This window comes from Motacilla alba, chromosome 1A, assembly GCF_015832195.1.
Source record: "Motacilla alba alba isolate MOTALB_02 chromosome 1A, Motacilla_alba_V1.0_pri, whole genome shotgun sequence".
NCBI lineage: Eukaryota > Metazoa > Chordata > Aves > Passeriformes > Motacillidae > Motacilla > Motacilla alba.
In genome coordinates, this window is record NC_052031.1 from 60,686,071 (window position 1) to 60,712,064 (window position 25,994).

Consider the following 25,994-nt stretch of genomic DNA (forward strand, 5'->3'; position numbering starts at 1 on the left):
CAAAGAACTTATGTAAGACCCAGCACTGCCAGATCCCGATTTGATTAATTAATGCCCAAAGATTACCAAGGGCAGCTGAAAGTGCACCCTCTTTCATTTGCTACTTGAGGCCCCTTTTCTGAAAGAAGGAGCTGAGAATTTGAGTATTTTTAATAAGGCACTCTGTATTTACGCAACAGTCCCTTGGTTGTGCTCCATTATCCCACTTGGCCTTTTTTTGACCTCCCTAGTGTCCATTGTTTGACACTGCTATTCCCAGCAGAGCTAAATGCCTGAACCTTGCCAAAGAAAACAGTGTCATGAATGTGTCAAATCCCAAATTTGTATCCAAAATCCTTGTTTGGGCTCATTAACTGGAAACACAACAACTCAAAGACGCTTTTGGGAGCTTGCAAGTATATTTGAGGGTAAGAGCAGCAAAACAACAAGATGGTTACCCTAAGCAAACAGTGCCACAACAAAATGTATTTATCCTGAGCTCTTGACCTTCCTATTCTATTACAGTTGGTGCTTATGAGAAGTATGAACTTGGAAACACAACCATCTTATGAGTGATGATAGCAATTTAGGATCATAAACTGCATTTCAGGAAACAGAAAGGTCAATCTTAACACAGCACCTTGGGTTTCACCTGAGTGGTTTGTCAGCCAAATTGTGAAGCAAGACCCAAAGAAAGCATTTGGTGGTAACTAAGTCAGAAGATGGAGCTGAATGGCAGATCTGTAATTAAATCTTTGTCTGTTAACAGGAACACTCAGAAGCAGTCGACAGTGGTCTTGCTGCCTATACTCAAAGCTCTTTCTCTCACAGAGAGACAGCATCAGTCTATTAGTATACCCATTAATTTCACAGCATGAAGAGAGATTTGATAGGATTAAAAGTCACAGCTTGCTGTATTTTTTTGTCTCAAAGACAAAGAAAATTATTTTGTTTCTTTTCAGAAGTCCTGTGAACAGTCAAAGTACATGTACAGAGCAGAGGAAACCATTTAACAAGTTGTCAGACTAAGCTCCATCTGAAATTTTTCCTGAAAGCAGATGGAAACAATATATTTTTAGCAAATTTTTCAGCCTCTTAAGGCAAAAACATCACCTATTAACACTATCAGCAAAGAAGAGAGAAACATTTATGAGGATGGCCTGGCAGAATCTCTCTATGGCAGGCTTTTCTAAAGACAGGAGAGAGAAAATAAAAACACCTCTCAGTGGGCAAAATAACATGTATTAAAAGCCTAATTTAGAGCTGGTTCTAACCAGTTGACAGTAACTTCCAAAACAAAGGAATGTAAATATTGTCAACTCTACTGATTATGCTGAAAATGCCCTAAATTGAGATGTGAGCACTCTCCTGGCAGGAGAAACAGTTCTGCCATCTCTCTATCACACCCAGCTCCTCTGTGCTTCTCAGACACCTGACACCCACCCCTCAGTCATGGCCATGGGCTGCTGTAGCAGCACTAGAGCTCACTCTATCTCACTCCTACAGCTTCTTTGCAAAAAGCAGTGCTTGCATTAAGGTCCATTAGGATCAAAACACCATTAACAATGTCTAATACTTCAGCATATTTTCTTAATTATTCTCCCTCTAAAAATCACAGAATCAGTCAGGTTAGAAAATACCTCTAAGATCATCTAGTTCAACCATTAACCCAGCATGGCCAGTGCACCATTATGTTATCCACAAATAACATATCTATGTGTCTTTTAAATGCCACCAGGGTTGGTGACTGCACCGCCTCCCTGGGCAGCCTGTTCCAATGCTTGAGCACTCTTGTGTTTTTTCTTAGCATTCAATCTAAACTCCCCTGGCTGTTTCCTCTTGTCCTACTGCTTGTTACTTAGGAGAAGAGATCAACTCCCCTCGCTAGAGCTTCCTTTCAGGAAGTTGCAAACAGTGATAAAGGCTCGTCTGAGCCTCCTTTTATCCACACTAAATACCCCCAGCTCCCTCAGCTGCTCCTTATAGGACTTGTGTTCCAGACCCTTTATCGGATCCACTGCCCTTCTCTGGACTTGCTCCAGCACCTCTATGTCCTCCTTGTCATGTCTTTCATGCCACAAAACTGGACACAGGAATCGATGTATGGCCTCACAAGTGCTGAGTACCAAGGAACAACCACAGCCCTGCTCCTGCTGGCCACACTATTGCTGACACAGGCCAGGTGCCATTGGCCTTCTTGCCCACTTGGACACAGCTGGCTCTCGTTCAGCTGCTGTCAACCAGCACCCCCAAGTCCTTTTCCACCAGGCAGCTTTCCAGCCACTGTCTTCCAAGTCTGTGGTGATGCAGGGGGTTGTTGTGGCCCAAGTGCAGGACTTTGCCTGTTGAACCTCATTCTGTTGTCCTCAGCCCACCAATCCAGCCTGTCAAGATCACTCTGCAGAGCCTTTCTCCCCTCCAACAGAGTAACAATTCTGCCCAACGTGGTGTTGTCTGCAAACTGGCTGAGGGTGCACTTGATCCCCTTGTCCAGGTCACGATACAGCCCTAGCTGCAAGTGCCACCTTAATACCAGCAAGCAGATCAATATTTATAATGCAAGCCTTCTTTAATTGGCACAGATGCCAAAGCAAACTTCCACTCTGGAGTAGATTGAGTGGGATAAGAGTGGATGCAGACACTGGAAAGCACGGCACAACACCACAAGGGAGCAGATGAGCTCCTGTAAGGATCTCGTGCATGGTCAACACTGCAGTCACTTAAATCACTTCCCTGTCTGGGGTAACCACCAGACCAGAGACAGTCACAGGCTCCCTGTTCTATGCATGAAGGAAATTAGACAACTACTAATAAAGCAAGCTAACAAAAATGAAGAGAGTTCACTTTTGAACTGCTTGGCTCTGTCACTAGAGCCAAGCAGCTAGAAGGTGCTTCCTGCAGTACCTAATTCCTAGCAGTGATTCCTCTCCCAGACTTAGCTTTTGTGTCTTTTTCCCAATACAGAGTTGGCAGAGTTACCTCACCAGAGTTCCCTCCCTCCAAGAGCTCAGCAGTTAGGCCACCCGCTGTGGGAGAGCCAGGCTGCAGACCACGCTCTCTCTGAGGGATGCAGACAGCCTTTGCTGAGGGCTGCCACCTCACAGAGGAGAGGCTGAGGTTCTGCTCCCTGACCCAATTAATATTAAAGTATTTCTTATCCAACATTAATTGAAATAGGGACTAGAACTTGTCCCCTATTCCCATCTGAGTGGTTTAGCCTTTAGGCTACAGTCATCCTCATCAGCTTGCTCAGTCCCACTCTCCCCAGCCCACAAAACACCACCTCCCAACAACGTGGAACAGCTTCATCTGCAGGAACAGAGCCTGCCAACCAACTGCTAGGGCACTTCCTTCAGAGAAAGAAGGAGATTCACAAATCCTAGGACAGAGAATAAACTGGAGCCCCAAACCTCACCACAATCAGAACCAGAGAGTGGAAGGACATCACTGGGTGAGGTGACCAGCTGGGAAACCTCTCCTCGGAAGAGTCCAGTAGCTCCTACAGCAGTGCCCACCATGCAGCAATAGGGTAGCGACAGACCTCAGGCCAAGCCAGACCTTTAGTTGGACAGAAAATTTTACAAAAGGTAGAAATTGAAGCAAGTAATGTCTGCAGGAGCTTCCAGCAGTAGATGACAATTGAATGTACAAAGGACCTAAGGACAACCTACATTATACAGGTTGCTCTATGTACCCAAATCTAAACCCAAGGCAGCAAAACAAGAATCTGAAATTGGTGTGTTTGCCCTGGTTACACCATGACAGGGTTTTGGCTACAGGTTTTAGGTTTAAAGGTTTTAGGTTTAGGTTTTACTCAAAGTTGTAAAAGAGAAAAAAACCCTAATTTTTCAGATTGAAAAAAATATAATTTCTAAATAGGAAACAGCAAATTCTGATTTAAGCCATGTTTAATATAGAAAGTCCAGTTCTTAATCTATAACTTTTTAGATGAAAGCCAGCTTGAAGACAATGACTATAATTTTTTTTCTGTTTTCCAACATTAGTTCCCCTCAAAAAAATCCAGGCTACCATGCCCACACATTTTCTAATTAGCATGAAGTGCAAGATTTATGTACTGCTGAAGCAAATAACTGTTTAGCTATTGATTTCAAGGGCAGCAGGGCAGCACAACTTCACCTTAGAGATTTTTTCACCTGCTTTCAGCAAATAATGCATCACAAATTTCTATTTTTCTCTCCAACCACTCTTCCACTGCCCTCTTTCCTGTTTCTGCCCTCCAGAAACCCAGGTGTTGCCCATTTCCATGGCCCATTAATATTGCCATCATATAAACCCCCCTGCTCATCTGTTATCTCATGGGCTGCAGGTACCCAGGTGCCAATTTCTTCCTGCAATCCTCACAGCTGCTGCAGTGGCTTTTTAGTAGAGATCCTATGAGTTTTAACCCTTTTCTTCCTGGCTTTCTCCTTTTCACTAGTCTTGATGGGAAGAAAGCTGATCCATACCTGCCAGCCCCTTCAGACACCAAGATATTCACCCACCCCAAACAACTCATCAGCCTAGTCTTGCAACACCTACAAACCCTGAACTGTACCATCACTCATCTCCATTTCCTACACTGTCACCTGGTTCAATCTTTGCCTCTTTCCCCTCCAGTTGCCACCTGTTTTGAGTCAGATGCCCAGCTCCAAGGTATTCAGCCTTCCCATGATGGAGGAGTATATACAGACATCACCTCTATACGGAGATTTCCTGTCTGTGGGCATAGAAAACTTTCTCCAGCTTCTGAGCTGGCTCATCTGGGCTTTCCTAACCACCTCTGCCAGTTATGAGCTTCTCAAGGTGGTGATTACATCTCTATACACAATAAAATACTTATGGTTATCATGAGAAGAGATTTTCTCACTGGCACAAATGAGGAAAAGTAACTCATCTCCCAACTGTAAGTGAACAGTGCTTTTAAATAGGCAAAAAAACAGACTCTAGAAAATTAGAAAAGGATAAAAGATTGTCTTTTTAAAAGATGTTTTTTTTAAAAGAAAAGTATTTTATAAATATTAATAATAAATGAGGGTAATTTATACACTGTTAGAAAAGGTTATATGATCTAATAACCATAATGATCTCTCCATACAGAGAGGCCACCACCATAAACTGTGATGCCTAACATACAGATTTTGTAAATATAGTCTCTGACTGCTAAAATATTATCTCTCTGGTCTCAGTTTTAAAATCTGTATAGTTTTGGTTCAAACTGAACAGCCTACATTCCCTATCTGAGGTCTTGGTGGGAGAAAAAAATCTACCAGCCTTTCAAATGTATATTTTATTTGGTTAGGTGATAGTTAATAGGATTCCTATCCAACACTCTAGGAATTTTTATTACATCAAAAATAAAGCTGGTGGTGTTTTACCCCTTTAATCATTTTAACATGAAGTAGAAAGCTGTCTTTGTTCAGAGATTCCTGGTTCATTAATGCCCATCAGGGTAAAGCACATGATCAAGTTCTCAGAAAACCATCTTTTCCAAGGCATGGGTACTGAAATCTGTTTGTTTGTTTTTGCAGTCTGAGGTGCATAATTCTCCAGAGACCTGAGCCTGATACATTCCCTTTTATAGCAAGGGAGATCCAGGTCAAGCTGCCCTGCAGACATCAGCTGTGACTGCAAGGCAGATACTTCCTAAAATGCATGAATTTTTAAACTCTAGGGCTATGGAATTCCCAGGACTGCTAAAAGCCATCAGCATTCATGGGAGTGTATTCTGCTGGTTCAGAAAATGCTCATACACATTCATAGGACTGTGGATTTCTGTGCAAATTCAGAGAGCACAATGAATTCATCAGATAACTCCCACGGCAGGCTGGAGAGTGGAGAAGCACTGAGTGTATTATTTAGCAGTGTGATACCAATAACAGGGGTCATCTTTGAAAACCCACCTATCAGTCTTCAGTATCCTAATTGGATGAGTGCATGGAGAAACTACCACACATTTGTGTCATCCATGCAAAAACACTATTCCCAGAATGACACAGCTGTTATTCAAACCTTTAAATGAAGACCGAAGGTGAAAGGAATTATTTTTTTGCTTGTTTGTTTAGTTTATAAAGTATCTTATTAAGGCCTAAAAAACCAGCCATAAAACATGTTTTTCTTGAGGGGAAGAGGTAAAGGGCAGGGAGGGGAAAAGACAGGATACAATCAGGTAACTTCTGTCCAGAATCTACCCATCTATCTTTGCATCACTCAGTACAGAGGCCCACATAAAAATGACATTTTTTTCTTTCACTTTTTTCTCTAATTAGATTTCCAGATTTACTGCCTAAAGAGACAAATTGCTTCCTCATTGTAGCAATCCACCCACGCAGCACCTAATTCTGGCTTCACCCCAAAACATACCAGACACTTCACACTTTTCCCCGCACCTTTGTAGCTGTCAAGATTTGGGGTAAGTTTCGTCTGCTTTTTCCTGCCTGCAGGAAGCAGAACCAAGGAGACAAATTCATAAACACTCACAGGAGAAGGTCATGTCCTTTCAGCAGGCACTTGGATTTCACAGCCAGAGGACCAAGGGACACCAGGCTGGGCACAAGTGAGACTCTTTTGAGCACAAGGTGAAATACCAGCGTAATTCAGTGTGAAAAGATCACAAAGAGCCTGAAGTAGGTGCCAATCACCCCCTATCTCTTATTATTATTCAAGTAATAAATCATAATAGCGTGTGGTGTAATCAACTGACTGCACTAATTCCAGTTATGCTTCGTACATTGATTGTAGTAACACAAAATGAAAGTTCCACCTAGTCAAGGACTCGATACTTGGGGTACAACATCATCTTAGTAATAACAATCAGTTTATCAGCCTTATTTTTATTCAAGTAAATTCCTTTATTGCACTTTAATTAACTACTACGGCTTGATTCTATTTGGCATTAGAGCAGGAAATAATTGCAGCTGGATTCACATTAGGAGTCACTATTATCACCAAGGAAATGAGGACAATCAATATTCCAGGGAGGACAGGTACTGAAACTGCCTCCTGGACAAACTGCAGATCAATAACCATGACAGAAAATGGAAGGGAGATTTGCATTTGAAGGAGTCCCAGAGGAAAAGAATGGAGTACAAAGACAAATGTGCATTTTTTCTAACTTGGTTGTTCATCTGTGTCTGAACCCCAAGTCATCAGGACCTGTGAGCTACACCAACCAGGTAGGGCTGTCAGCAGCTGGTTGTCTACCACCAAGATTTTAGGATAGGATTTTAGGACAAATAGATCAAAAATAATTAAAAATAGATTTGATTTTCTTTCGTTAACAACTGCAACAGCAATTACAATCACATATTTTGATTGGAATATGTGAACAGCTGGCATGTGTGTACTTCTCCCTGAAACCTGATCTGTATTATGGGCAAGCACAGTACATTAAAAATGTTCAATGGGAGTAAAGGCCTCAGTTCCAGGGATAGCCTGTTCCAGGGCTTTCTGTAGGCTAAAAGGATGCTATTCCATCCAGCTACAGAAAACATGGTAACCATTAATATTAACAAATTGATGCATTAAGTAATCACTTTCCAGATTCACATAGGAAGTATCTCCTTCAGCAGATGGACAGTGGGGAGAATCCCTATGTCTAAGCATTCCTAGGGAATGCAGGCAAGATGTGGGCTCACTTCCAAGTGCTGCCTTCCCCTGCATGTAGTTGTTCTGCTGCATTCCATAATTTCCAGATTCCAATGGGAAAAAAAGGCAAGTTATTAAATATTACTTAATTCTCCATCAAAATTATTCAATGTCTCATATGGTCAGTAACTACATCTGACTTCCTTACACATTTTCTAAACATGAGCATGCATTTAAATTTTGCTTTACAGTAGAAGAAAACCAGCAAAAGCTTCATTTAATTCTCGGCAGTCCAAAATACCTGAAAAATTACGTAAATGCTGAGAAAGAGAAGAGATGCATGAATATCAGAAGAGTGCAGAAAATGTGTTTATGTAAAATTCAGTACTATAAAATACAATGCAAAATGCTAAGGGTGCTTAGGAATTCCAGGTTCTTGAATTTGGTTTTATTATATTTTTAAGGTGGTGGTGCTGTTTAAAACCAACAAAAGTTATATCTTCTCCTTTCTAAATTGTAGCCTTCTCAGGCCATGCAGTTTCTGAGAACATCACAGACTGGGAGGTGAGCATTTTCATTTCCTGTGATATTTTGTTTACTCAGAGCCATGTTATCCATGATACCCTAAAGAAATTCAGCCCCATTTACCTCTTTCAAGTCTTGGACAATAGCAGTGAGCCTCTCATTCTCTGCCTGAACGTTGGTGACCACAGCCCTGCTCTGCTTGAGCTCGTTCTGCATCTCCAAAATCTTGCCCAGGTAGTAGGCTTCCTTTGATGCAGACTCCTGGAGAAGAGTCTCTTCCCGCGTTTCGCCATCTTCGGCCACTTTGCGGTGAACAGAGAAGGACTGGCCAAAAGCCTGCAAGGGGAAAACAGAGCACAGTAAAAACCTACTGAAGCCTTAGAGCAATTATCAACAGTACTGAGCAGCTGCACAGCCAGCGGGAATGGGACAGATCTGCAAATCCCAAACTCTGAACTATCAAACACTGTCCCAGCAGCTGAGGGCCACCATCCCACTTAGCTGGAATGAAGCATCTTGAGGCTGCTCCCATTTGCAATCTGGATTTATGGCCCCCCTCCAGTTGACCACCACTGAGATCAAGATGGTGCTCTGCTAACTGGCCATTAATTAGTGCCAGTGTTTAATCCTCCTGCACGAGGCCAGCCCCTAGTTCATCAACTCCTTTCTTCTCTGGTTCCGCAAAATAAATGCATGGTTTGTTTTGGTTTAAAGAGCATAAATAGCTGACAAATCTCACTGAATTGCTTTCCATTTCCAACAACCTTTTCCTATAGGAGCTCATCTCCTGGTGTGGAAAAATGTTCCTATAACCTGGAAGAAAAAGAAATGAGCTGAGAACCAAGCAGTGGCCATCTACACCTCTGGGATGCTAAACACAGAGTGTGTGAGCCCTTTCATTTCATTTATATTCAGTGTTTTTTGCTTCTGTTGGATATTTAACTGTTTGAGAAATGTTTAAATAGAGAGAGACTTTCAGTGCTTGTCTTCTTGTTACTTGCTTACACTGATCAATTTAATAAGGCAGTATTTCTCAGTGACAATTTCTGATGTTATTTTTGACAGCTCTGGAGCAACCTGGAAGAAAGCAAACTACAAGCCATAATGGAAGACATGATGGAGATAACATTTAACTACAAAAAACAGGGGAAAACCCAGAAATAATATAATAAAAAATGTAATAAAATAATAGACATAAAAATAAAAAATAGCAATAAAATAGAAAATAAAATAAGAGCAAAAACTGATTTGAGTGTATTATCTTTTTTAAAAAGACACTTAGTTGAAAATGACATGACCTGATTCTGGAGAAAGACAAAAGATGGCTTCTACTGTGAAGAATATTTAGCAGGCTGAAGTTCTCTCATGTATCTTACATCCAAGTGAACACATCTGAAGACCACCATTATTTTATTTTTCTCCTAATACGGGAGAGAAATTTGAGTCATGGTAACATGACTATTTCAGTGAAAAATTATCCCTAAAAGCCTAATTTCTACCCAGTTCTGTAAAACCACAGAGCACATTTGTACCCACTGTAAGCTGTGGCCTCCTTTGCCTTCCCATCGATAAGCCTTGCCAAATCAAATCCATTGTTTTACTGCTGCTATTTATAGCCTTTCAGAACACGTTCTAAGCTTTACTGGCACTAGAACTGAAGCAACCCTTAGAAACTTCAAAGTAAAACTCTCTTCAAAAACTTCTCAGCTTTTAAGTCTACTTCACTTGGAGAATCCTGTGAACTCAGCATTAAAGGATTCTAAAAATATTCAATAAGGTATTAACCCAGCTGTCTTCTCTAAAAGCTCTAGGTTACTGAAATAGCAAGCATCAGCAACTTGCCAAATAGGATTTGCCAAATAACCAGAAATTCAATTTAATGAAACTTAAGCACTGATATCTGTGAATCTGAGACAACTGTTTTGGGAACACTGCTAATAAATTATCTTCCTCTACATACTTATGGCTCACTTTTCCTAGTTTGAGACTGAGCAAAAAGCACCAGTCAAAGACCCTACAAGACAAACGTAAAGGGGTAAAATCAAAACACAGCAGAAGAGCAGGTAGGACTTGCAGGGATGGAGAAGCTCATGAATAAATGTTACATGGAGCTCTCTCCGTATCAGAGAACTACAGTTCAACACCAGCACACAGTGATGACAGCCTTCCAGATGCACACCAGGCTTTCCTTAATGTACTTGGAAGGTGTACTTTTAGCAAGTGTGATGTTTGAGAACAGCTATGAATATAGATTTTGGGGAGGGTGCACAGTGTAGTGGAAGATTACTGTGTACTCCACATTTCCTTGTACCTATGACCAGAGAAAATACATAAACTTTTATTTTCCTGTGAAACCAGTTTGAACACTACTGTATCACAGAATGGGTCAGGTTAGGAGGGACCAGTGGGTCATCTAGTCCAACCTCCCTGCACAAGCAGGGTCATCCCTAAGCACACAGCAGAGGATTGCATCCTGATAGTTCTTGAATAGCTCCAGTGAGGGAAACTCCATAAACTCTGGGAAATCTGTCACAGTGCTAAGTAACCTGTATAGTAGAATTTCTTCATAATTTCTTTGATGGCCAAGTCTATCCCAACTCATTCATATCAGAATATTTAATTTCTTTCTTAAACTGCTATCAAGATGTTAAAATCAGGGGAAGGAAAGCAAGCAAGCATAGCTCACTATTGATGGTAATCATCCAGATCAATGCAACAAGGAGATGAACATGAAATACCTTTTAATTATAAGCAAGCAAAAAGTTCTGCTTCTCTATTTCATAGCCTGTACAGAACACCAAAGGGTTTCAACTTTCCAGACATCTCCACTTAAAGTCTTCCATGAGATTGATCACTTTTAAATTAAATCACATATCAAATACTTTTCAGATGGTAGCCAAATATTTGCCCTATTTTGATTTTATGTTTTAATAATTTGCTTAATGCATTTACTTATCTATAAGATCTTACAACTTGTTATGATGTGAACTATTTCAAGTAACTGTGCTCATGTGAAAAGGTAATGACCTGGACTGCAAGTTAAAGCAAGTTCACTTGCAATTGGGTGATGTGCTGGATACCAACTGGTTTGCTGAATACATCTTATGGGGCTGTATATGTGGGAATACCAGCCGGCCATGGAAGCCTGAGTGGAGAAACAACTTTCCTGTGACATGACACCAAGGGAGAGGAAAAACAGTGCAAAAGCAAAGTAGATGTTCCTTGTATCCACCACTGAATAAGGTCTTGGTATTTTCATGGAATGGACTCAGGTATTCTGAGTAGGTGCTGTACTGTACTGCACAGGTCTATCACTTAATTACCACTGCTCTTTTCAGCGTGGTGCTGCTTGGTGGGACTCCTCATTATCATTAAAACCACTTTGAAATCACTATTAGTCCCTTGTTGGCTCTTGGTTTCAGTAATCACAGCATGGGGATTTCCAGACATCTCCCAGATTCAAGTTTGGAGCCAGAAGGGGCTGTGTAGTCCTTCAGGGCTTCTGTTTTCTTGAGGAAACCCACTCCCAGAGTGGGCACAATAGCTCTAATCAGCCACAAAGACTGAGGCAAGTCTACTGCTTCAAAGACTGTCCTAACAAAGAGCAGTCAGATTTTCACCTTACACTGGTCCCATCACTTCTCTCAAGATTTTTGTTTGAAAGGATGCTCTTGATTGAGTTAGAAGATGTTTTTATAAATTGGTTGTAAAAGTCAAGTAACAAGACAACATTAAACTATGTATACACGTGTATCTCCTGAAACCTCAGAACTGTGTAACACGACCATGATTTTTCAAAGCCATCTTAAAACTGGAACTTTGAGAGCAATGAGATAGTGATCACTATTTGAGGTCATGATAAAGGATAGTAAAAGTGAGTGCACACAAGGAAGAGGTCAAATTTGATCATGCCAGAAAGGTGTAACTTTGGAGGAAAAAACATCATTTACTGTTGAACTCTAAGTAACCCCCGACAGAAATTCCAGTGTCAGAAGCAAACAAGTACGACAGAAATAATGCTGTGAACAAAATGGGCACAGATCTACAAAGGAGCACTAGAAAACTGACTGCTCCAGACATGTCATAGCTATATGATAAATATAAGCAGCAGTATAAAGCTAATGTGCAGTGACATAAAATGATATCTAAAACAAAAATTATATTTACCACTTCAAGAAAGAAACTAAAAAGAGAAGGTAGATTTCTAATTTAGGCGTAGAAAGTAGCACACATGCAAAAGATTAGTTTAAAAATTAAGTAGGTAATGAAGGCTGCTATTTCTGAATTTCACTTTTATTTTTACTAATAAACTCCTGGGGCTGGAATTCTAAAATGCTTCACAGAAATTAATTCTTCTACTCTGGAATAATTAATAAGCAGTAAACACAACCTGACTGCTATCAGGACAAGCAGGCAGCCTACCTTTATGGCTTTGACACTGACTGTAGTTTTTTCTGATACATAATGCAACAGCACTGAACCTGTTCAAATGATTGCCTATTTGAGCTGCTAACTTGCTGCAAAGCAGAATCATGGATGTATTATGTATTAGTTACCTCCACATTCATAGCACTAAAGCAGGGAGAAAACAGCCTGGATTATCCAAGAGGGTAGTACATTTCCTGGTCAAATGTCAGTATGGCACCACAGGTGGAAACCTTTGCTCAGGATGCTAGGGGTTAATTCCAGGAACAGGCCTTAGTTTGTTGCACAACTTGAATGCCCATTTATCACCGAATATTCCTTTAGTCATTTGCAATCCTGTGTCCCTATGCTAAGACTTTTTTTTTAAAGTTTACTATATATGGGTATTTTTCTAGGGTTTTGGGGTTTTTTTCTTTTCCAAAATTCATTGACAAAACCCTCAGGATTCTTTTTTCTGCTAAGGACCAACCAGTGGCAGACAGGTCTGTGAGAAAATCCCCTCTAGATAAGGCTGAGCAGTATCTGAGCAGGATCTGCTCCTCCCCTCAAACTCAGTTGGTATAAAGCTGCTTCCTCCATAACTTGTGATGTGGAACTGAATCTAAACCCAACATATTTCTCAGCAGTGCAACAACAAAAAACACTCTTGCAGAGGTGACTGATGGGTTCTAGTGAGAAAGCAGATTATATCTGCTTTCTTGAAACTTTACCAAGTTTTAGACCTCTAAATTTTGTCATAATGTAGACTAAATCTTTATGTAGCTGGCATGACCTTCTCATGTTCATTTAAGATGGCTGAGACAGGTCAATAGTTTCCTTTTGGAAGCCAATACTAAAGTTATTAAAGCCCTCAAATGCAAATACTTGGCATATTGCAATCAAAACACAGGCAGATGCATGCTTAATGATGACAGAAGAAAAAAATTAGTAGGCTTTGTGTGGATAGTGCATGTGAGATGGACAGCACATGCAGGGAAACAGATTGAAAACTCAAAACCAGATTGGGAACGCAGCCTGAATCAGCATGGGCTTATAAGCAAGAAAACTAGATCATGAACTTCTAGGTTGACAGGCTAGCTGAAAACAGCCGATTGTCTGATTCCTCCTGTGTTCAGCAAAGCAGGATACTGAACTCTTTTGCAGAGGCAGAAGATTGAGCATCTACCTCATCACTAATTTAGCTTTCAGCTCAGAACATGAAACAAGGTTCCTAGACTTAACCTGTTCCCCAGTCAAAAGGAATGAGACAGCTGATAAAAATTCCATTGCACCCAGGCACCTGGCTAAGCACTGCTAGTTTCAAAATTTCCAGACTCCAGATGATCAGTTTTATGCTCCACAGAACAAAAGATGAATGGGATTTTTGTGTGTTTGAGCTTTATTTTCTTAATCTAACAACATGACTTTTACTTCATAGGCCCCATCTTGCAGGAAAAAAAAAAAAAGTTACATGTTTTGCAGTCAATATGAAGCAAGCTGGGGGTTTCTTATCTGTTCTCATGCAAGCAGTCTGCCTTTTGAAAATGGTGAAAATTAAACTTTAAAGGACACCTTTTTTTTCAATTCATGCTTTGATACAGATAATTGAGGAAGCTCAAGTTCCCATCTGAAAAGTGTAGAAGAGAGTATCTGCTGCTGAGGGAAAAGGATGTTAGAATAGATCCATTCATGATCTGAAATAAAAGATACTATAGTTATGGCAGAAGAGGAGGAAATCACCCCAAGCTGTGCCAGGGGAGGTTCAGATTGAACATCAATAATTTCTTCACTGAAAGGGTGGTCAGGCATTGGAACAGGCTGCCCAGGGATGTTGTGGAATCACCACCCCTGGAAGTGTTTAAGAAATGACTGGACATGGCACTCAACTAAACTATGGTTTGGTTGACATGGTGGTGCTTGGTCAAAGTTTGGATTTTACCTTAAAGATCTTCTCCAACCTTAATGACTCTATGACCATGGTACAGGCAACTGAGAAATCTATAAAGGATACTTGAAGAAGCCACCACCTAAAGGCAAAAAGCATTTAGGTTTATCTCCAAATACCAGCTTATTAATTCAACTCTCTCCAATAAAAATGCAAATGCTGTTGCAATGATGAAGTGACATAAGTCAATATCTGCATAAGAGATTTCACTCCCAAAAGGGACTTGCAAGTCAAGCTGATGGAGGTTTTACCCCTGCTAGAAATGCTAAGGAGATCAGATCCATGGAAAACATAACTAATGCTGAGTCTATTTACTGATGTAGAGCAGTAGGACAAATGTCAACAATTCATAGGCTTTTCCCCAAGGACGATTTGGGTAAAAGAGTGAACAATGCAGATGCTTCTGTTTGTTCTTAGCGGATCCCTTCAGTACCTACAGTCCTCTTGAAATTCTTATATCAGATGCTAATCAACAAAGCCTTCAGAAAACACAGAGAAATTTATATTCAGCTCAGCTACAGACACAGCCATGCTTCTGCAGTCCCAGTACAGTGTGCTGATTTCCATCAATATGTGAGGCCCCAGGCAACCACTCTGCCTTTTTATAAATAAGGAACAAAACCACTCCTCAATGTGATGGTTAGGAAATATTTACAGAGAAGAAGAAAGCACTACCATGAAAAATGAGCACTCAATGCGAATATCCATTGTTCACCTGCAATCCAGCAAAAGGGGGAGTGAATAAGAATTTCCATTTAATTGCCTTTAACTGCACTCTAGATGGGGATTTCAATTCCCCAGCCCTAAGCATTCCCTCCAGACACAGAAAACACCAGAAGGGGGAAGCTTGTAACAAAGAGCACCACTTATCTACAACAAGACAAATTAGTTTCACGCTGGTAATTCTAAAGCAGCTCTGCTCAAAACTCCTATGGCCAATAATTAAATTATTTCTATAAACAAAATAATTCATATCTTGTTAATGAAACATAAGGTGGCTTACAATTTTGCACAAATTACTATCAGGACAACATCCAGCTATTACAAAATTTCAATTAAAACCAATAGAAGCACTACCAGAACAAGCATGTAAGACTAACAAGAGATTTTTAGTGTTTTTGAAACAAAATGTGCCTGAAGGCAGAGATGAAATCAGCCTTCCATTGAGGCCCTATTACATTTGCACTGAGCACCAAAATCTCATTTTTACAAAACCTTATTTTTTTTATTTTCTAACTGATTTTCTTCTCTTAGTTTCTAACTATGAAATGGCTGAAATAATTGCAGTTCTTTCTCCTGTGCTTGCTTGAATAAAGCAGCAAAGAATTAATGCCAAAATCCAGTTCTTTAGGAGTTGCCAGCCTGCTGGGACATTCTAGTTATTTCACGTTAGCTCCCCGTATGTAAACTCACATTCCATAGTCAGACCACATTTACAGAGCATTTTAGGAATGGTCTAAGCAAAGTGAATAATAGTGATAATTAGTGAATAATAAAAACAACCCAGTTTTTTAGGTGCTTAGTGAATCACCTGAAGGGGGATAGAGGAGAGAGTCAGACATTTCTCAGCAGTGCACAGGAAAAGGGCAAGATACAAGGTCACACTCTGAAACCAAGGAAATACACACACACAAAGGAAAATCCACCCTGAGAGTGGCATGGCAGCAAAATAAGTGCCCAGAGCGGCTGTGTAGCCTCCATCCTTGGAGACTTTCCAAACTCTGGGGCCAGGACAAGACCCTGAACAACACTTAACTTTGAACCTCGGTCAGGTGATAGACAAGATCACCTTCAGGAACCTCTTGCAAACTAAATTTCACTATGGTTCAGGGAGCAACTCTCTGTGCTGGAAGGACTGGTAGACACTACACTTCTCATGGACCATGCAGCTGAAGGAGCCATGCCTCACAGTTGGCCATTTCCTTAGGTATCTTCAACACCAACCTAAAATTGAAGATGACCAAAAGCAAGACCAGTGTAGTTTTACTGTAATAAATAAATCTGATTATTTAAATGGAGCACACAGAGACATGAAGTTTTAATACCAGGAGCACAAAGGGATCAGGAGTTTTAACTATTTGTGCCACCAGCACCCTCAACCAGTTTTATTGCAGTAGTCATAAAAATCTGACCCTGAGAGTAAGGCTCCATCTAAGCCAAATTCATAGTAACAAGGGAAGATGAGTCTTAGACCTATAGCAGTCAGGGCAGAAAAGGGTCTTACAAAATAAGAATTTCATTAACAACTATCCTTACAGAATACACGTTTTCTGTATATCCTACTAAAATAATCACGCTCATTAAGTTTAAAGCCTTAATTTGCCTGGATACACTTACATTCCTATTCTCTGCAGTTCTTTATGTGAATTGCCAGCACAGCAGTTCTGATTACTCCATAGGCAATTAATAAGAATTAACTCTCTCCTTGTAATCACACATGACTCAATGTCAGCATGTGGAAACCAGAGTTGTGCTTAGCAAGTACCTCAGACAATAGAACACAGGGAAAGAGCTCCACGTTCCAGTTCCTGGAGATGGAGTATAAGCTGGCAGGAGGCACACATTAACTTTCAGAACAATATTTTTCTTAACCAAACATTTGAAAAGAGAAGGATTATCCAGAGATTTCTGCTGCTTCAGGCATTTACAGAAACTCCTAAAAAGTAAAGTTGGAAAAATCTCTAAATAAAAGCATGCCATTCAGAACAAGAGGCCAAAATTACAGACCTCACACTTATTTTTAAAAGGAAAGTTTAATTAGAGTGCTGCCAGCCACAAAATTACCACGGGGAACCTTATGCTTCCATTGGCAGGATACACAGCTGTTTCACAGAATGCTCTTGCAGGTGGGTGCCCACTGCAAGCGCTGGATAATCGCATGTCTCCAGAGCAACTGAATTTTTAAGGTGGTACTGATAATCATGTTACAGCAACAATAGTTTGCCTGCTCACCCCCTCAAAAAGGTGAGACTCAAAGAATGGGATTGCCATAAATTGTCCCACTGTAATCCTCAGAGAGCTTTAATTCATTTCGCATAGACTAAGAAGAAAAAAACACCAAACAAACACAAAATACCCAGTTAAAAAAAACACCTGTCCATTTATCCAACCAAAGCAGAGACAGTGATGAAAGGAACTTGGTGTACACTGCTGGCGAGAAGATCTATTCAGGAGGAGAGAGGGACGTGTCTGACACAGGAGGCTGCGTGAGAAGGTGGAATGCCTGGCACTCCTCCAGGCACTGCTGCATCCACACGTGCCTGTCTCAAGCCAACCCAACGAGAAATTGAAGAAGACAGACTGTGCCCCATGCTGTGCATCTGTAAACCTACATGTCCAACTGCAGCAGGGCTCCAGACTGATCCCATTTGTCACCCCAACAGAAGCAAAAGGCAGTCATCCAACAAAGATTTGGCTTTACAAGTAAGAAATCTGCAACCCAAGCCATGTGTCCAGCCACAGCTTCCCCAGTGCTTTTGCTCAAGGGCTCAGCTCTCCCTCCACTACTTTCCTTTTCCTGCATGAACACAGAGGAAGTCATCTGCAGAGAGGATGGGATTTGAAAACCACACACAAAACAATGAGACCAGGATTCAGAGGCAACATCCAAGGTTGCAGGCATGTTTATGGGATGGACCTGTCTTAGGTCAACCAAAATCTTAAGTAGTTTGCAGACTTGCTCCCTGACAGTGTCAAACACATAATACTGCCTGATGATGAAAACTCCCGTTTGTGAAACATATTGTCTCCCAGTGAGCAATTTGCAAAGGATAGCAAGTTTAAGAGGATAATATGCTTTTGCTTTGTCATCAGCTGTGTCTCAGGGTTGCCTGTCTTCCCAACTGTAAGATAACCGCAGAAGCCTACGCACATTGAGCTTCCATGACTTACCTAGTTCTACTGAAAGAGTAACCAGAGATTTCACTGGCTTCAGTGAAGCCCAGATTGTCCCCTTAGGTATTTATTTCAGGATTCTGTATTTATTTCTGACACTGTATTTCAGCTCCTGATTCACTGTATTTGCTCACGTGGAAGTTGCCAGCAAATCACAAACCATTTAAACAACTAACTTTTGAAAATCAACAAAACTAGTCACTCTAAGCTCTTTCAGCAACCACTTTATTTTCACGGAGGCTTTTAAACCACTTCAGCCTCACCAGGATTTTCCCCCTAGAATCTTGCTTTTCACAGCAGCAGTTTCCATTAAATAGGAAGTCTTCTTTCCTCCCTCGACACCCATCCACAGGAGTGCGGCCGGTGGCCCGCAGAGCAGAGGATCAGCAGCACAGACAGGAGAACACCTCAGTCAGCAGCCAGCCAGGGAGTGCTTAGCTGGCTGCCCAAATCTGTCCTGGCGCCGGATGCAGGAGCTGTGCCTTTCTTTTCCGGAAAGGAAGCTTTCACACGTCCCTGAACTCGATACTTAGCAAGCTGTCACACTGTCACCGAACGCATCCCAGCACGGGGTGATGGCCATTTGCACAGCTGCAACAGCAGAATGCAAATATCAACGCTTCCTACAAATGGAGGTGGATGGTTTCCTGCTTTTCTAAAGAGATTTAAAGCAAAACAATTAACATCAGTGCCACTGAAGTACAAAAAGACATTTATACATGTCTGCACGTGTGCCCACAGGCACACTAAAGGAAACAGCAGAACAGGGGTTAAAAGGAAAGTCAGCAGTTATTTGCTATGGTATCATAGATGTGATTTCATGTAAAAGAAAAGGATGAACAAGCTGATCAAAAATAAGGTGCTAAGATAATGAAGAACAGAAGTGGAATCATAAAACATCCAAAGAAAGACAACTGTGAAATTCACTCTTCTGAAGAAATGAAATGAAATATAATGCAAAATACCAAACCCGCCATCCACTCCTAATGCACAAAACTAGTTTGTCATAACCAGTCAGTAAGACACACGCTAAGGACCTGATGTCCCCTGGCCCTTATCACACAAATGCTCCTGATGTGACCGTCTGTGCACACACACATCTTTAGTTGTTGAGAGTAAGAATGAGTAAGAGTGTGAAAGAGTGAAATCTGTAAAAAAAGGAGTGCAGGTAGGTGGAAGTCAGACATCTGATTCATTCTGCAAAATTAGCAACACCTACACACTCCATAAGGTCTCCAGAAAGACAAATAGTTTGCCTCACTTGGGATATGACTTTTTTTTAAGTTTAAAAAAAGTTTACCTCTCTAACCATAAAGACCCACTCTATGACCTCCTCATATTACCAGAAGCACACTGGCTCACTAGGCAGGTAACATAGTCAGTACTTTGCCAAAAGCACACCTCACAATTCACAAGTTTTAATTCACTCTCCAATGCTGTAGTGAGTGGTGAAGCTGAAAAACTGCAGCCTGGAATCAGTGACACACAACTTTTCTTCCTTTTCACATGTGTGTTGTCCCTGTAGCATATCACATCAGCCTGCCAAGGCAGACCAACCACCAATGCTGCTCCTGTGCATGCCTCAGATACTGCATGACTGCTCTACACAATATTATAATTAGGGCACATAAAATCAACGTGCATTTGTACAATATATACTCAATTGTAAGTCCACGGAAATGCATTGTCATGTTCTTGAAATATTACATGCACCCTGTACACAAGCTATTGATAGAAAATAGTGGAGCAAATCATCCAAGAGAATTTTCAAAGCAAAGCCCATCTTTCAGACCTGACCACTATCAGTGACTGATGAACATGTGTGATGATCAAGACCCTCTAAGAATTCCAGGTGAGCAGAAAGGCTGGTGACACTGACAATGGATGGAAGGGACACAGAATACTCTGTGCCATCCTGGCCTCACCCAATGCCACAGCAGGCAGGGTCCCAGCGTCAGGAGGGATGCAAGATTCCTATCTCTCACTATAATTCCCATCTGTCATTGGATAACTTAGATACCCAATGGCTATTTATATTTCTTACCTGGATCCCAAAAGAACCAGAATCACCTCAGTGCAAAACAAGCTGTAAGCAATTTCCCTTCATTGTTAGCCTCTCATACCCTGAGTTATGAAACATTCTATAACTGAAAAAGCATTTCTAATCTACATGTGTAATTTATACTGTATCATATCTGATGACTCTTTAGATTAAAGAATACTATGGGGATTGCTATAGGGATGCTCATTTTCAATTCACTGCTTTACAAAGAGCTTTTTGAGTGTCAGATAAAGCCACATTGGAAAGACACGTCAGATAATTGAAGTATTTCACATTTGGGGGGAGGGGGGAATGACAAAGAGCTCCCTGTTGACTCCCACTTTGAGGCAATTCCTGAGACATTTGATGGTTTCTTTTCTGTTTGTCTTAAACTTGAACCTCTGAACTGCTGCACGTCTATGAGTTAATTTCTAGGGAACACACATCATTGACAAAAGAAGCACTAAGTGAAAATACAGTGTCATCAAACAACATATTTCTTTTGCATTCATAGATATGAGTGGATTTTTTGGATTCATAGATACTCCCTTGAGTCAAAATATCATTGTAACCACCTTTACTATTGGGAATTTTAAGCCAGACTTCTAAAAACAGTGGTAACTTCATACAAAATCTGTGTAGATGACATTTCAGTCAAAGTTCACTCAGCATAGCTTAGAAGGAAAAATCAGGGAACAAAATTGAATTAACTATTTTTCATAAATTTCAAGTATAAAGTTACCATACATTTCTGCCCTAATGCAAATTTAAAAGGCTGCCCATATGGAGAACTCAGACTTACAGGGCTAGATCTCTGAATAGAAATCAATTAGGACAGAATTCCAAGAAAAAAAAATGAACTGAACACATCATAACTCTGCTGCTTAAGATAGAAATAGCACAAAGACATTGTGCTGTGTAATCACCTGCACATACACCTAATTGCACACCAGTGTTGGTGATTCCAGAACACTCCAAGATGGAGATTGATTTATTGCCAGATGAAGAATTGTTTGCACCTGGTGGGTTAATACAACAATCATTTTGCAAAATCATTAGCCTGTGGAACCATACAATCATAACTATGATAAACACTGACCAAGGAAAGGAATAAAACTACATTTCATTGATCTAAGGACCCACAAATTAATGAACTACACAGTTATGTTACTACAGTTAGTAACTACAGTTATGTCAACTTTTCTCGTACTTTGGAAAGCAGGACTCAGTTCATGGGGTTGTCAAAGTATAAATTCAGAGTCACCAGCCACCAGGAACCACTGGAGGGATCCCTGGGAAGAGGAACACATGTCCCAGTGGGAGGAAATAGATGCAAATTACTCAGGGGAAATGGTTATCATAGGAATGTTTCTTTTAGGAAAACTAATGAATATGTATGTAAAAAACAGTACAGGAACAGGAGCCTTTTCTGTCCTCAGCATGCACAATATTACAGAGGAAATATCCCTTCATGCATCCAGCATTGAATGAAGAATTCCGGCTTCTTAATGCTACATTGGTGTTAAGGAGTTCTTTTTACCAATTTTTGGTAACCTTTTTTTTTTTTTTTTTTTTATTTAGAAGACTGTCCAAGACTCTAAAACTGCTTTGAAAATAGCAACTCATTGGGGTTTTTTAGGGTTACTCAATCCATTTTTACTAACATGCTCCAAGTAAATTCATGCAGGTCTGTTTGGTAGGAGCATGTTCCAGCACTGCCATCTCACAGCTGAGAAACACAGGCACGCGATGAAACCGTGCCCAGAGACATCACAGGAACAGTCACAAAGGGGAGAGAAACCAAGGAACCAGAACCTCATCACAGCCATGTCCAGGGTAAAACCCACCACATATTCTAATGACAGAGAGGTGATAAAGATAATGGAAAATGGGCAAAAAAAACCAACCCCAAAACCAACTGTGTAATATAGCAGAAAGTATTTGAACTCCTGCCGTTAAAAATTCTTCCAGACAATACCTGGCATGCTGCAATTTATGAGTAAAACTCATGTAGATAGTATGTGTTCAGTTTGACTGTTAGCAAGTTTATTAGGCTGTGCTCAAAAAAAAAAAACCCATCATGTGGGGGGATTAAATGAAGAGCAAAATGCTCAAGGAGTTTAAAATATCTGACTTCTTGGAAATACAGCAAACAATCGAGACAGCTCTGCTGTCGTAGCAGTATATTTATTATGAGGCTAGTCCCAAGGGGGTGAAAAGGTTAAATGTCTGAGCCACTGTGAGAATTACAGAAGGCAGGAAACTATTTCATTAGATCCCAAGATAATCATGTTTCATTGCTGACCCTGGCAATGTAGCACAGAACACAAATATTAGAATGACAGCAGACAGCAACCCAACCTGACAAATAGGTGTATTTGGAGAAAAACAGGGATTTGAGCTCTGAACTTCAGTGAAATGTAAGAGAGGAAGGTCTGGGGTTTTGTCAAGGTCAGAGTAAGAAGACAACATATTTTGTGTAGAAATACTATAATGCCATTTGTTGAATGTTCTGTTGGGCTGGGCTTCTCATAACAAAAAACACTGAAAATCACAGAAAAAATGGCAAAATTTCATCTTGCGATACAGCATAAAATGTGCTTCTATTCAGGCTGAGATTACGTGCTCAACATAGAGCAAAGTTTTATATGCCCCATGCTATGCAGAAGATTAGACCAAACTTTTGTAACAACTATTAAAAACTGAATGATTCTCAGTTGCAACCTACATTGCTGGAACCATTTCCTACATAAAAGATTTCAAATGGTGGCACAGAGAAATGTATTTCTAATTAAAAAGATATTTATTAGCTTTCTTTTAGAGGGGTCACCAATGACAGCAAGCCTGTCTAGCAACACTAATTCCTTGCTGTGGAAGAAGGTAAGTTAGATACCTGGGAACATGTTATTCAATCTAAGGAACAGCAGCACTGCACATGAATTACCAGCCTGTTTCAGCAGGGACATGGCCAAGTCCCTTAAATGGACTGAAGAGGTCACTCAGGTCCTGTGACTGGCCACCTTCTTGGTCCATCACCCCTCTGAAAGAAACCCAACTTTTCAACTGTATCATAACTACCACTGCATGAAAGAGGGAATGGAAAAAAACAAAAAACAAAGAAACAAATAAAGAAAAGTCCATTTTTCATTTCTGCTTTGATAGAAGTAACTAGTTATAAACTTTTGCTTTCACTGTTTCACTGCAAGGTAGTTGGAAACATTCAAGTCATCCACATGATTGAGTGCTACGAAATTACCCAGGGGATGGTAACCTGACCAGTAATACCCTGAAAACACAGATCGAAAGGTCTCCATCCTTCCTCTTGTTGCCTCAGAAAACAGGCAAAATAAATCCTCAGTTAGAAGCACAGCCATAGAAGCTAAAGGAAATCCAAAAAGAATAGCAAGACCTGTACATCACATCTTGCAGGACTTTAGAGCATACTTGTTCTCCCCACACACCACTGGAACAAATAACCCAAATGCAAAAACTTTGTGGCAGAGCATATTATTAAATAGAGAGAGCGAGGGATCATGAGCAAAGCAGAAATGAGCAAATTCAGATGCCAATCCAGTTAAAATTGTACCAAAAATCAGATCAGATGCCAATCCAGTTAAAATTGCACCAAATTTTGCTAAGTGTTTAAACAGGGAGACATGAGTGATTTGCAATGGAAGGGTAAAATACAGATCAAAATCAAATTGCTCAAGGAACCAGAATAATAGATGACAGGGTTGGGCTCAATTCAGAAATGCAAGCTAATCTAATAACTAAAAATGAGCTAATAAGATGGACTTGATGAGTCCTGCAGTGCTTTAAAGGCTTGGCTATAATATCAAGATTGCCTTAATGCTGTACATCCCTCAGATCTCACATTTTCTTACTGCTCTTCGCAAAAAAGTGACTGCTGGGAACTGTAGCTGCATTTGTGCTCAAGAACAAGAGGAAACATAATTAAAATGAAGACAGTTTCAAACTAACAGTGTAAGAAGGATGAAGCCATCTTTTAAAGGTGACCATTACCCCAGCAGATATAAGGAGCTCTCTTGGGTGAACTTGCAGATAATTTCTGAAAGATTGAAACATTTTACAGGAAGACTGAGATGAATTTTTGTATGCTTTGTTCAAAAGGATGAAGAAGAGCCTGTTCAAGTGATAATCTGTTATAACAGATACAATAGATTCTGTGATTTACTCAAATTGGGCAATAATAGTGCCCAACCCAAAAGAAACACAAAGGTGGGAGTGTCCAAGTGGATATATACTTATCACTGGTCCAGCCCCACAGTGCCACCACAGATACCTAACAGAGCTGGAGGCACTGCAGTTTAGAACAGAAAGCAGCTCAGGCAGCAGCTCTGCATCACACAGAGCTCTGCAGTCTGGTCAGCGCTGCAGCAGGCAGGAGACTGAATCCTAAATACACAGAATAGTCCCAAATCCAATAGAACAAGCCCTAAACCTTTCCACTTCACAAACAGTTTGACTTGCAGCTAAATCACTATGATGACATTAGTCAGACATAAGCTTTTAAATTCAATAGAAAAAATTACTATGAAATTTTATTGCCTGTATTTGCTAGCAAATTGAGAAAATTGATACAACAGTCTCTTCCAGCCTACAGACTGCTTCATCTCTGAGCAGTCTTGGCCTTTTAAAAACATGCCTGTATAAAGCTCATTAACCTTTCTCTTTTTATAAATTTAACACTGAAGAACCTACACTGGTAACTATTGAGCTGGTTCCAGTTAGCTGAAAGTAACAGTTTAATATCATAATTATTCTGACCCTGTTGCTATCCTCAAAAGCCTTAGCTGAGATATTAAGATAATTCAACAGCAAAGAATGATTTCCATGTAGAAATCAGTTGCCCATGAGTTTCACAGAAGAGAGGTAAAAGTTAGACAGGAGTTACAAGTCAAGCAAAAAAGAAATATAACTATATTATAAATGCAGGAAAACTTCCCTGCAACCACACTACTTTTTCATCACCTCTGTATGCATCAGTCCTCTCCACTACTTGACTAAGTTAATTATTCATTAACTAACAGAAATTGTTCTTCCTCCTCAGATAGCTGAAACTTACAGATACCACTTCAGTATGAATAAATTATAACATATTGACAGGAATGTGGTGTTCACAGGGTCAGGAGGATGGTGGAGATCGACCAATGCCTTATTTATCCACTAAGTAGGTACCACAGCAATCATGGCTTTATACATCACCACATCATTTTGATAATGGCTTTCAATACTGAAGTGGAGGCAATACCCAACATTTTCCAACGAGCAGCAAGGATCTACTTTGTGCCTCAAAGGCCTTGGAATTTTAAAAGCCAGGCAGCCAGTGCTTTCTAAATATCAAGTCCCCTGGAATGTGGTTTCAAACTGGGCACTCATAAGTAATTCATTGCTGTTGTTATTTTGGAAGCTTCCTGGAAAGGTTAATGCTAGTTAATATTTCCCCTCAAAAAATGGAGCAGAAATCCTTCTGTATCTAGGACACTTCATTCTTTTAAATATGAAAAAACACATTACCCTTTCACTTTGAAGAGTCTGGGATCTGATAAAGGGAAAAAATCCAAATCCTTTCCCCACACTCATTTTGACAATCTGTGGCTG

General features: G+C 40.4%; 1 protein-coding gene across 12 annotated transcripts in view; it reads right to left on the reverse strand.

Moving 5' to 3' along the window:
* BICD1 (BICD cargo adaptor 1) overlaps positions 1-25,994 on the reverse strand; it is a 166,971-nt gene that overhangs the window by 75,788 nt on the left and 65,189 nt on the right. For all 12 annotated transcript variants that reach the window (XM_038154162.1, XM_038154156.1, XM_038154155.1 and 9 more), the window contains exon 2: positions 8,212-8,424. In XM_038154162.1, coding sequence (XP_038010090.1) covers positions 8,212-8,424 — 213 coding nt within the window. The remainder of the gene's footprint in view (positions 1-8,211; positions 8,425-25,994) is intronic.